Source organism: Haliotis rubra, unplaced genomic scaffold, assembly GCF_003918875.1.
Source record: "Haliotis rubra isolate DU_JTF1 unplaced genomic scaffold, ASM391887v1 Scf582, whole genome shotgun sequence".
Lineage (NCBI taxonomy): Eukaryota > Metazoa > Mollusca > Gastropoda > Lepetellida > Haliotidae > Haliotis > Haliotis rubra.
In genome coordinates, this window is record NW_025767282.1 from 280,223 (window position 1) to 294,493 (window position 14,271).

A 14,271-nucleotide genomic window follows, 5' to 3' on the forward strand; every position below is an offset into this window, starting at 1 on the left:
AGCGATCGGACTTCTTTTTGCTTCTTTGTAGAGAACAGTACATCGTGACGTCACTAACTGTTCTTGACACAAATTGATAAAATTACGACATCTGAACAACATGCTCACAATCCCAGTCTGTAGGTCATTCGTAAATAAAAGTGCGACATAAAACATTTCATCATTTATAACATCATATATCAGGATATCTCTGCTAGAAGTAGTGACCATTACAAGATTCCGACTATACCATGGACATGTGTTTATGAACCCCTATCAAGTAGTGATGACACCAGCTGTTTTCTTAAACGTGAAAATATTTTACCCCATCGGAGACGTCCATCACAAACACATGCAGAGGCACGTCAATTGTTCACCTTAAAAGCACTGCAAACTATGGTACAAGTCACAACGGGGAAACGACTTTGAGACAATGCTGTAGAGTCGTCCCACGGGGTTTCACCATTCCTGTACACGAGACAAATAATTCGTAATTCCTTGCAACGTGTTGGTTGTTCTCTTATTGGCAAGCATTATACCCCTGCTCTTGCTCTCCTCCAAACTGTAAACATTTTAGCCTCTCATAACAAATGCGAACAAGCAACAGCGACAACAACCGGTTTTAAGGCAACTCACTTCTGCGCATTTTTAAATACTGACTATACAACTCCGTACAGCAACCAGTAGCTTTAAAACTGATGACGCAACTATACGCTAAATTGCACTACTGCAGAAGCAGCTGAACCTAAGTCACCATGATACCGATTGAGTTGGTTGCTTATAGTCCGTAGTTTCACAGTTATAATATATACTGTTGAGGGAAAATATGCACGACAAATTTGATTTTAAAAAGAACTTTGTATTTCTGATGCACATGTGTATATATAAACTCTGTCTTATCGCTCTAAAGCTGAAATGATGATGTGACGTTACATTTGAACATACTTAACAACAGAGACACATACTCATAAAACTTAAAAGGTAACAATGCGTGTAACACACCGTGTATAAACTGAGGGGCAATAGAAAGTATACGGAGTTCGTTTTTAAGTAACTAAAATTGAAAGAATTGTAAAATTTGATAACGTCTGTATAACGATCACTCATTCCTGAACAGTTTTTAAAATTAATCTGTGGAAGGGTACATTCGTGTTGAAACAAATTGGTTCCAGTTGAGACTGGAGTAAGAAATGAATTTACATACAGGATATTACATTTTTCAAATCAATGATTGCCAGGACAAGGTAACGTGCACATGATGTTTTTAATGGAACATGAACACGTAGTTTTTACATGGAACAGTTTTGAACACTATTGAGTAAAGGAGCACACTTCATTTTCACCCGAGTTTCAATGGTCATTTAACAAACTTTCAGCACAAAAGGGGGGGTGCGCACCCCTGCACCCCCCCTCTGGATCCGCCTATGAGTATGGAGGTATGGTTTGTCGTGTAAGGTGAGGTGAAATGGGGTTTAACATCGTAAGAATATTTCGATCATGTGACGACGCCCGCGTGCACGCACGCACACACACACGCTTAGCCATTAATTTTGAACGTTACCTAAGGAAGGTAAGGTTTTGTTATGTATGACAACTTCTTTACTATATTATGATGCGACCTTTCGGTATAGGTTCTTATACCATTGTCAAGCAAGAGTGTATTACAGCACAGAACAGACTTATATACATCAACACGGATTAAGTAAACACAACATGTAGGCATAGGCGGATCCAGGAATTTTCAAAGGGAGCTCCGCCAATGCAAAACATTAATTTCTATGTGGTCTGTAGTCATTTTCAAGATAGAGGGGTGGGGGGTTTCGCACGCACGCACGCACACACACATACACACGCACACACACACGGATCCGCCAATGTGTAGGTATGCATCAAATGACATTCAAACAGAAATCTCCATTGTTTAGTCGTTATATTGCACACAAGCTTTGAGATAGCGGAAGTAACGTAACCGATCGCGATATTATTATATACAGGGACATCTTCGTAAATAATGTTCAATGTACTGCTTGTACTAACACAAATGATCCAGGCATTGTTGTAGATGTCAAAGGATGAATCCTGGAAAAGCACCCATAAGAAGCGGTTCTAAAATCCTTCTAAAGTTGGGAACCTCGTTTTGACAGCGCCGCGCAATCACTTCCGGAAAATGGCAACTATTTACATGAGCGACAGCGTGACAACGAAATAATGTCGGTGAATGATATCTGCAGGACGGGCTGCTAGAGTATCACCAGGTAACAGATGAATCACGGAATGTGCGGTTGTGTAGCAATATGGAAATACGGTCATTTCAAAAGGCACAAATTGAGTTCATTGATCAATATTGCTATCTTGATACGGGGCCGAGGGACCGTGGGAGTGGCAACTGGTTTAGATTCTATAAGTGAGCGTTAGCTACCATACCATCTGATTCCTGCTTAAAACTGTCAGTTTAAAACTTTTAGCGAACTTTATTCCGAATTGTTCACACATGTATTCAGTGTACGTGAAACCCTGCATTAGGCGTAGGCTTGACATGCTATGGGGTCTGATTCCAAATGCTGACACAGGCTGCTAACAGTGACCATATACAATGCCGTCTGGTAATTCCGCGCACCTAAGCACATCGATCGCAACACGGCAACTACCGTCTCTTAGTTTTTGTGGTTTACGTGACTAAACATGCTGGTATGCATTATATTTACCTAGAAATATAAGTTTTATTGACGACTATAAGATTCTAACGTTGCATTATGCCATACGACTGACCTTACCGGCGTTCTGACGACATCGTTTGCTGTCCGGTAATTCTGCGCAGCAACTGATGCGCGCATAACATCCAACTGGGGATCCGAAGTATGGAAGCGTATTAGGGCCAGATTATTTTCAAAAGTCAGTTCATCAATGAAAAGAAGAGTGTTTTATATTAAATCCAATTATGAATAATGAAGAAAAAGGTTTAAAAGTCTGAAGAAAACAATTTTCATAAAAACTGTCAATTTATCTGTCAAATACTGTTATTTACCTACCTTTAGTGATTAAAAGCCAGTCCCTTGTAGAAATGTCCCATCTCTGATTTAGCCAACCTTTTTGTGTTTCTTAGAACAATGATCGGTTCAGACTGTCAAGATATATTTCTAATGACTTCATGCCGACAAACCAACCATTATAACCAAGATGATAAGAAACCCTGATAGCTGACTCCAGCTCGGGTGCTATCTCACACATTGACACATCACACAAGCGATAGGCTACGAGAGTTAAAATCAAGCTGTCTGTGCAAGCGCTACATCCAGGTGTTGGCGATACCTGGCACGGTGGCGATAACTGGTTGCTAGCCAGTACAGCTCCCTGAACATGAGACCGAAGTTACATGTAACCAGGCACCATTTAACGTGCTGCGATGGTCTGGGTTTACAGTATGGCATGGAAATAGTATTTCTGAATTTGTTTAAGGACTCCCAATTACAGTGAAAATGTCCAGATGGTTGTTGTTACAGCAGTGATGATATCATATTTTGACAGTATCAAATTTTATTGTGATTGTCACTTTTTTATATAGAAATAATGTGAAAATCATGAGCGCTCTTGAACTTAGAGCCAGGAGCTGTTTATAGATGGTAGCCGTTTCAGTCCTATTTGGGCGTTTCACCTACCTTTGTACCATAAAGCAGGTAAAACTGTTAAGAATAGAACTTACAAAAGACAATGACTTGTGTGTGTACTCTAGACAATCAGTTATCACCCAGCAGCCTTGGATTGTTATTTAGTAGAACTCTATGAAAACAACCTAGTGAGCTTTCAAGCCTATTTATCTCCTTACCCATGAAGAATGAGGTTAGAACTGGTCCTCAGCAACCCATGCTTGTCGAAAGGGAAGACTAACTGGTTGGGGTGGTAAAGCTTGCTGACTTGGTTGATGCTTGTCATTGTATATATAGGATGTAGTGTTGCACTCAATATACCATCAACATCAAGACAGAAATAGACTTCACATGATCAGCCACCACTTGTTGATGCCATAACATGATAACAACTCAGCCTCTTGGACTGGTCTTCAACAACCCATGCTTGTCATAACAGGCGACCAACAGGATCAGAAAGCTGACTTGGTTGTGCATTTCAATGTTTTCAGACTGTACAGATCAGTGTTCATGATGTTAATCATCAGATCATGTGGTCCAGACTCGATTATTTATAGAGCGTTGTCACATAGCTGGAAAATTGCTGAGTCCAGCGTCAAACAACAACCAACCAACAAATATTTATTTCTTTACGTTGATTGTACTTGACAAACAAGATTGAGTACAATTTAATATTCCTTATTCATAAACCTCAGTGCTTATCAATCGTTTTCAGGAAATTCGCTGATATTACAGAAGTAGGACTCATCAGTCAAGATGTCGTCTCCATCGGTAAGGTTTCAAAGCTTTATCATGTTATAGCTTTCATAGCATGACTAATGGCCGTTAATCAACAACCCTGAAATATAACACAGTACAACATGAACCCAAAGTATGAGCAAATACCTCAACCAAAGCTTTGTTTATTGTTCTTGCTGAATCATGTTAACAGGATCTGCAGAATTCCATGTTTTCCTGGCAGCTTATCAACAAGTCTAGTGCTCTATGTCATTTAATGTTTACTTTAGTCAGTGATTTGAGAACGTCTCATTACTGATAACAATTTTAAAATTGTTCAAAATAATGATTTTTTAATTCAAAATTTGAAAACTGAACAACAGAAATTCTGAAATGTCTAATAGAGGGGCAAAATTGTATGGTAGTACTTCCGATGGGTAATGAAAAGTGACTTGTGCATTTCACATGATCATGCTGAGACCTGTCAAATTGTATTCTGCAGTACTTTTGGCTGGGTGCCATAAAATGTTTTTTGGGTACTCAGTTGGGCAATATTTCAATGTTATCTCATTTACCTGAAAAAAGGGTAACAATTCAACAATGTTGTAGCCTTAAACTTTATAGCACACATAGCCATGCATTCTGTGTGAGAAATTTAAAATTTTCTTGAGTCATGCTGAAAAGACTCCACATTTCTCAAATTTTATACCACAATACATTGAGTGGAATGCCTGGATGAGGATGGCATAATCAATAATTCAATTGTCTGAGAAACATTTAGCCTTTTTAAGCTGCAAAGTCAATAAATTTTATACATTTTGGTCTTTATACCATAGCCATATTTACTTTGTGATATTGTCATTTGTTTGTTGTGTGTTTCTTTGTACCTTTGTTGTATACGTATTTATGATCACAACTATATGGCAATGCAACAAAAATAATAAAAATTATAAAAAAACAATTAGTTGTGATTATTGCCAGATAACTTGCCTGATATCTTTTGTTATGATGGATAAAGGATATTAGTACTTATTTTCTTTTCAGTATGATCCCCGTAACTTTGAGTTTGTGGCACGGATGGGTCGAATTGTCGTGCCAAACCAGAATTCTAAGGCGCAAGAAAAAATCCCTGTGACATTCCGCATCCCAGAACCTCCACAGCAGGAACTGGTGGTAAAACTCTTTGGCATCTCTGTTGGGCTTTGTCATCTTCATCTGATGTCACACTAGAGATGAGATCGTGGCATAACGATATGGCTTTATAGTATTGAGGATAGGAATACAATGCTTACATTACAAGATTTATGTAAACAAATGTGAATAATGACAGGAACTATTCAAGAGCCAGTTTATGCAGATTCTCTGGCAGTTTTTTGATTGGCTATAGTAACAGAATCTGCAGTGTGTCCCCTATCCTATATGTTTCTTCCATACAATATCCAATTTTCGCTGTCTTAAACTTAGAAATAAATTATCCATGTTGTGATTAACTGGCAAAACGTGAGAGAAAAATGAACTCACATGACAGTACTGTATCAGGATACAAATCTTATCACACACATATTATCGGTATACTTTTCGTATCGCATCCTTGCTGTGTCATTACAACCCTGGTAATTACACACAAGAGGTGGACTGAATCATAAATACTGAAGCATTGCATATCCACTGTATTAAATATCCGTTTGATTATGTAGCAGATTCACAAAGACAGCTAGTTTTGAGTCTAATGGCCTGCTGCTGAAGAGAGTCATTCATTCAAATTACAATTCTTTCTTGATCACGGTCTGACCAGTACCCGACTCGCCCTGTCGTGTGCCCATCTCAATTTATATGACAATTTTTTTTAAATCTACTGATTCCATTAAATTTTCTTATTCTTATTGATGATGATCATGATGTTGGTGATGATCATGATGATTAATGATTGATGATGATGAAACAAGACTGATTCCCAAATGAATTGCCTTCCATTTAGAAAAAGCCAATTGTACAACAAGTAAGTAATTCATTTCTTCAAATGTTTTTCCAGCAAGATGTTCTGCTTGGCCGGAACATGAGGGCTGCTCCCTTTGGAAAACCCATTGATGCATCTTTTAACCTGGATGACTTTACACAAGATGTGAGTACACCTTAAACAGAACAAACAGACTTGGGGACTTCGCTCATATTGTTAGCGTGAGCTGACAGCATGGATTGTTGCTCATAGTGTCAATCACTAGAATATTGCTGAGTCAAGAATTAAACAACAGTGAGTGAGTTTAGTTTTACGCCGCACTCAGCAATATTCCTGCTGTATGGCGGCGGTCTGTAAATAATCGAGTCTGGGCCAGACAATCCAGTGATCAACAGCATGAGCATCAATCTACGCAATTGGGAACCGATGACATGTGTCAACCAAGTCAGCGAGCCTGACCACCCGATCATGTTAGTCGCCTCGTACGACAAGCATGGGTTACTGAAGGCTCATTCTAACCCGGACCTTCATGGGTCATTAAACAATAACATTGCCTTGTTTGGTCACATAGTTGTATGCACAGACATTTCTGGAATTGAATTTTGCAGATTCTTTACACAGATTATTATTTAATCTTTTTTTTATTTCAGCAAAGTCATGTTCATCTAAACTTCCTAAAATTATCATCCTATCAGATAAACCAGTCCAAACTACAAATCATGGTTACATTGAAATTACCCTTCAGCTGTTGTCTCCCCCTAACAACAAGCTGCACTTAGTCCAGAAAATCTGGGGCGGTGGGGTAGCCTAGTGTTTAAAGCGTTTGCTTGTCACGCTGAAGACCCTGGTTCTATACCCTACATGAGTACACCATTTCTGGTGTCCCTGCCGTGATATTGCAGGAATATTTCTAAAAGGGCGTAAAACTTGCCTCACTCACTCCAGAAAATCCCTCATACTATGTGAAACTATGCAGCAATAATGAGTGTTGTTGTTTCAGTTGAAAAATGCACACAAAATTTTTGCTCCATCATCAGATCAACTTGATACAATACTTAGTACTTGATTCTATAGAGTACTAATCAAAAAACGTTTATAACAGAGATGATACAAACTGTCTCTGAATTTCCCTGAACAAGGGAATTTTTCCTTATCCTGACTCATGATCTTTTGCTTATCTCCCTTTCAATTTCGAATGGTAGTGGAACACTTGAATCCCTTGAAGTTCCCGAAGCGGACATATAAATACACTCACCCACGAGTTACCTCCCTTTGCCCTTTCCCACGCAAACCAGTCATGTGACGTGCCTTACTTGTCACTCTCTCACTTTTCAAGGTTGGGCGAGCACTGAGGTCCCGTATAAAATATCATTTTTACTTAAAAAATTACATTTTCAATTTCATGCTGAAACAATATTATTGTGATAATGCACAGCTGAAACATCTCTTACAGTCATGAGCAAAAGTAATTCAGTTCTCTAATTCACAAAAAGCAATCTGATTGACCTTGAACATGATATTGAGCCCTGATGCGATGGCCGATTTTAACGATACAGCTATTGCAAGGCCATTTGAACTTTGCACTGCAATCGTGGGTCTTTAGGTTAGGCAGGGTTATTTCAAAACCACAACTCCACACTCATTTTACGTAAAATAAAATATCTTCCCACAGTGAGTAAGTGAGTTTGGTTTTCGCTTTTAGCAATATTCCAGCAATATCACATCGAAGGGACACCAGAAATGGGCTCCACACATTGTACCCATGTGGGGATTCGAACCCTGGTCTTCAGCATGATGAGCGAACGCTTTAACCACTAGGCTATCCCACCGCCCCTATCTTCCCAGAACGCCAACCCCTATACCATAGCATCACAAACTTACATTATCATCTGATCAGCAATACAGAACAAAAGTATTAAAAGGTTTATTCCTAAAGTGGTAAGTTCAATTCATATATGAAAGTGAAGTTTTATTGGATGAGGTAGACTGTTTTGTGGCCTTCGTCATGATCTCCATGAATTCATTACAGCTTCCTCGTCATAAATGCAGCCTTGATGATGGTGTAAGTTTAGGTTTTTGTAGGCTAGAGACCTTGTGTACACTTGTCACATGGCCTTCCCAGATTAACCCAGAATTAACACTAGTACTGCTTTATACAGAAGTGATAACTTTACTGCTTCTGCAAAATAATATATATACTGCTATATACAAAATTGATAAACATACTCTTTGTGCCCAAATAATATATATATATTGCTTAATACAGAATTGATAAATGTACTGCTTCTGCAAAATAATATATATATACATTGCTTAATACAGAATTGATAAATGTACTGCTTCTGCAAAATAATATATACTGCATTATACAAAATTGATAAATGTACTGCTTGTGCCAAAATAGTATATATATATATATTGCTTATGCAGAATTGATAAATGTACTGCTTCTGCAAATTAATATGTATGTACTGTTTTATACAAAATTGATAAACGTGCTGCTTGCGACAAATAGTAAATATACTATTTATACAAAACTGCTGAGTATAGCACTTTATGCAGACTAATAAATATACTGCTTTATACAGAATTGATAAACATACTGCTTCTACAAAATGATATATATATATATGTTTATACTGCTTTATACAGAATTGATAAACATACTGCTTCTACAAAATGATATATATATATATTTATACTGCTTTATACAGAATTGATAAACATACTGCTTCTACAAAATGATATATATATATATTTATACTGCTTTATACAGAATTGATAAACATACTGCTTCTACAAAATGATATATATATATATTTATACTGCTTTATACAGAATTGATAAACATACTGTTTGTGCAAAATAATATATATATATACTGCTTTATGCAGAATTAATAAACATACTGCCTGTGCCAAATACTAAATATACTGGACCTAGATTATCGAAGCTCTCCTAGTGTTATGATGGTCGTAAGTGCCAAACATTAACATTAACTTACAACTATCTTAGCTCTAAGAGTGTTTTGAAAATCTAGGTCCTGCATTATACAAAACTGCTGACTATACTGCTTTATGGAGAATTCACCATAATATTGCTTCACATAGAATTAGCTTGTCTGTCTCTAAGACCCTTGAGTATAATTTTTGAAAAACATGAACTCTAGCATGATGGGGCATGACACCTGACATTAGAAACTGTTTTGGGCTCTTCTTGGAATATATTTAAAAAATTGAAAATAATTGTTGATATATACTGAGGGAAACAAATAAAGGAACACCATTTCATGGCAGTGTTCCTTTATTTATTTCTCAGATTTCCTCCCATTAGCTATTCACAGCTGGTGATTAAAAAAACTGGAAAATATGAAAGGAACTCTTGAATTTTCCTGCGTTCCTTTATTTGTTTAGTCAGTATATATAATAAATAACTTTTATAACTTTACGTCTAGGAATAGACATGTGAAGGTCCGGGTTAGAATATTGATCTTCAATAACCCATGCTTGTCTTAAGAGGCGACTAACAGGATCGGGTGGTCAGGCACACTGACTTGGTTGACACGTCATCGGTCCCCAATTGCGCAGACCGATGCTCATGCTGTTGATCACTGGATTGTCTGGTCAAGACTCCATTATTTACAGACCGCCGCTATATAGCTGGAATATTGCTGAGTGCTGCGTTAAACTAAACTCACTCACTCACTCATTCTAGGAATAAACATCAGTTTGACAATGAACAATATTATTGCTTTATACAACATGAACCAAAACACTGCTTAACACACATTTAGCAAGCTACTGCCTAATATTGATTTTCAAACATATTACTGCATACAGAGGAAATATATTGACTGTTTATGCATCATGAAAAAGTGTACTGCTTTTGCATCTATGAATGCTATTCTGTCTGAGATTTTAGACTAAGTGCCCTTGGAGTCAAATAAGAAGAAAAATTGAAAACAAATGTTCAAAACTGGGATTTGTTTAAGTTCTTGCTTGTTCAAAATATTAAGTCGTTCTTAAAAACGTTCAATGCAGTTATGCAATGTATGCAAAAGATGCTTTGTTAATATTGGTACTTCATCAGTGGTACATATCTTGCCTCTACAAATCCATGACTTTACTTCTTGTTACTAATTACATGAATCAGGCAATTTCTAGTACCTATCTAGGAATTTCTTTTTCACCTTTGTTGTAGACTTTGAGTTGAATATCAGCATCAATATATACAAAATGAATATATACTAGTATGCTGCAAGATGCTGATTTAGTGGGTTTGGTTTAGCTCTCCTTTTAAAGTATTTCATTTATGTGACAGTGTGTCAGCTTATTGTTGGAAAAAAGCCTAGGTTAATGCAGTTTTATTTTTATATTACTATAGGTTATTTATACAGTGCACATATCCACGCAACTAGTGCATGCTCAAGGCGCTGGGTTTATTTGCCTTGATCATTGGGTGTCAATCTCAATGGCACATTGTAATATCAATCTCAACTCCCTGGGGAGCATACAACTCTTACAGCCACTAGGCGCACCAAGTTACTTCTCGTCCTTACAAGGTACCCATTCACAGCTGGGTGAACTGCTACACATAGTCACAGTACTTTGTCCAAGTTCACTGCACGTTGCTGTGACCGCAACTAGGTGTTTGCACGTATTCATGTGGCCAGCATCTGGTCATATACCAACGGATTCGTGAGTTGTTTTAAGTGCACAGGCTTGTGTACTGTACACTAGGGGTTGTGACAACACTGAAAGCGTCTGCACACAAAGTTGACTCCAAGGTTTTTACACCCAGTCACAGGTGGGCTCGATCCCGGCACCTCAAGCTCGCTGGATCACTAGTCTGGCGCCTTAGACAGCCCACCATGCCCCATGCCCTATATGTATACCACTCTGATTAAATCAATACTGACCACTGGTGCTGACAAAGCTGGAAACACAGTCAAACAATTTGGGGATTTGAACCTAACAACGTAGGTTTGTAGAATGTTGAGAGCTCAGCTAATGCCCATGTGGTTATATATGAAGATAGAAATATGTTCATCTGAAGAACAAGGTTTTCAGAATCTATTTCCATTAAAATGATGAGTACATATTTAGCTTGCAACAATGTTTTGATTTCAGTTTTGTTTCAATAACCAATATCTTCATAAAGACAGTGTGTCACGCCGAAGACCCGGGTTCGAAATCCCCACATGGGTACAATGTGTGAAGCCCATTTCTGGTGTCCCCTACCGTGATGTTGCTGAAATATTGCTAAAAGCTGCGTAAAACCAAACTTAGTCAGTCATAAAGATTGTGAGTGAGTGAGCAGGGATTTACCTTGAGTTCTGTGTTTGAGGGTCCCTGGGACTCATGCTCTTAATTTTCAGGGGTCCTGGACAACAAAATGGGGGTCCAGACATTTAATTATTATTATTATTAATAATGTTATTGGTCTTGTGTATCATGAACATCACATTAATTGTTACAGTAATTGAATTGCAAATGATACCATAACCCAGCGAGTAGCAATCTCTTTGAAACCATATTGTTACTTGATTGGAACTTTTACAAAAAGTATTTGGATTTTTTCTGCGTCCCTGTGGATACGCTTATAAATTTTGTTGCGTCCATTGTCAATTTTTATGTATATGGGACACAGGAATTCACGTCCTGTAAATCCCTGAGTGAGTATGGTTTTTCTTGGGTTTTAGTGTTATCCATGCAATGTAAAGGAAGCAGACACCTGAAACTGATCTTATATTTTTCGTGTTCGGGACATCAAACCCCTTTTCTGCTGAGAGCAAATACCGGTACTTCAACCTCTCAGCTACATCACCACAGTCAAAGAGTAATAAATGTGTTTATTTCAGACAGCCTGTAGACGTTCTTGAACTGATGACATTTGTTGTTTTAAGTTTGAAAACTTTCTTTTCAGGACAATGCTTTGAGAAAAACCATGTTGAGGGAAATGTTGGAGAGCCGATCAAATATCAACAAAAGGCGTGCAACACAAATGCATGCCCAGCAGCTGGTGAATGAGGCCCTGCTGCAGAATGAGCTGAAGGCATCGAGGAAACGAGAAGACATGCTTCAGAAAATTATGGCCAAGCTTGACGAAGGAGAAAAGAGATCCGCGCCAAACCTGAACGGTGCTGAAATATTTGAGGAGGGAACTCCCCCAGAACTTAAAGAATGCATAGAAGAGGAACTCCATCGTCTTGTTCCTATTTTGAAAGAAACTGAAATATAGAATTTCCTGTTTCTTGATGGATTTGGAGTCCAGTAGCCTTACGGACAATGTCCTTGGTAGGTAGTATGTTTTACCAGGGTAGAAAACTATGGGATCAAGGATCGACCAAAGACATATTGTGCCATGAAGATACATGCATCGTAGTTGAAGATCAGATATCAATCAATACCTCAAAACATACCGTATATGCATGTATTTGAGGAGAACAGACTGCATGGTATGAAAAAAACTATGGCACTATCCTGTGATATATATGTGTACAGTTTTTTATGTCGTTACGTGATATACTCAACGTTTTAGATATGTCTTGTGTTTGGGTCTCTTATAATCCTATTGATTATGGAATATGGCTTCTGACATGACTGTGACATAAATACAACGTAGTTATGTGGATGATATCATGACTTTACTATTGAGGCACATGTTTCGCAACAAAATGTAGCAGTTTTGCCCATTAGGCATCTGAGAAAACATGTTATACAACATTCTGAAATTAACCACAAAGCTTCAGTTTGTATCTCAGGTATTTTTGTTTTGTTGAAGAAAAGCCACATCACAAAGCCACAACAATTCTAATATAATACAGAAAGTTCTATGTTTTTCAGCACCGTTCCTAAACATGGTCAATACTGACCAAGATAATTGTAACCTCAAAATTTTTAAACCTTAAAGTTTTAAATTGCAGTCTACAGCAAATAGTTTTTTTTCTGTAAAGTGACGAATGAAGATTTCCAAATGTAGTCATATGGTTGGCAGTTTGAGGGACTCGGCCTTACTCTTCAAGGGTCCAAGAATAACTGTTTGTTTTGTCTGTACAGTATTTATGTAGACAAAATGATGCCTGTTGCTATTGACACAAGTGTTATATGTAGGACTGCCCACCAGTATATGCCTATACTATATCATGTATATTGGAAACTTTGCCATGTGTATATGCTGAACATGCTGAAGTAGAGAATGTTCTACACTGATGTGACATTAAGAAATCATGTAAAACCTTCTATGATCTGAAATAGTGACTGTTACACACACAAGAAAAAAACAATTTGAAAAAATGTAGTTATGAAAAGCTGGGAATTCATAAATTAGTAACAAGGCGGAACAGATATAGAATAAGCATTTTAAAAACCATTGTAACAGGTAAAATTCCAATTAATCACCAAATGATTTGTGAAAGACGACAATCATGTTGTATACCTCTGTCAGGTAGAACATTCCCGTTAATAACAATGACACTTTGGCTTGTGTATTCTACACTATATAAAAACCCAGTTACCTTGAATGCTTTTGTATCCACTTTTTACAGCTGAACAGATATACCTTCTTGAGTATATTGTGCACCCAAGTATAATGCTCACCCCCTTATAGGGGATTCAGTATTTTGCCAAAAAAATGTTTCATGTATTATGTACAGACAAAACCTACATTGACACTGTCCCCTTCTGTGGAATTCCAGTATGAATGAATGTATGAACTGAATTGTAAAAAAATATTTTGGTTTTGAGATGAAATATTGCAAGGCGTAATAATTTACCGTTTAAATTAGATCTCCTTCTCAGCTTGCCATTGTTTTGTATTCACAGATGAGATGTATGAGATGGATATTCTTGTAACTAAGCGATAATTACCGTATATGACCGTCTATAAGCCGAATTTTGAGGACCAAAAAAAGCAGTCTGTAGAAGGGGGTCGTCTTATCCATGGGTTACGCTTTCGTCAAACTTTTTTCCAGGG

General features: G+C 37.5%; 1 protein-coding gene across 2 annotated transcripts; it reads left to right on the forward strand.

The window, feature by feature from the left end:
* Positions 1–2,142: 2,142 nt before the first annotated feature.
* Positions 2,143–13,972, forward strand: LOC124254786. Of its 2 annotated transcripts, XM_046688637.1 has the most exons (6): positions 2,143–2,234; positions 4,339–4,394; positions 5,385–5,513; positions 6,373–6,462; positions 8,327–8,359; positions 12,223–13,972. In XM_046688637.1, the coding sequence occupies exons 2-6, from the start codon at positions 4,380–4,382 to the stop codon at positions 12,535–12,537; spliced, it is 582 nt and encodes a 193-aa protein (XP_046544593.1). In that variant the 5' UTR covers positions 2,143–2,234; positions 4,339–4,379; the 3' UTR covers positions 12,538–13,972. The 2 variants fall into 2 exon arrangements, with proteins under 2 accessions (XP_046544593.1, XP_046544594.1); XM_046688638.1 differs by lacking the exon at positions 8,327–8,359.
* Positions 13,973–14,271: the final 299 nt, after the last annotated feature.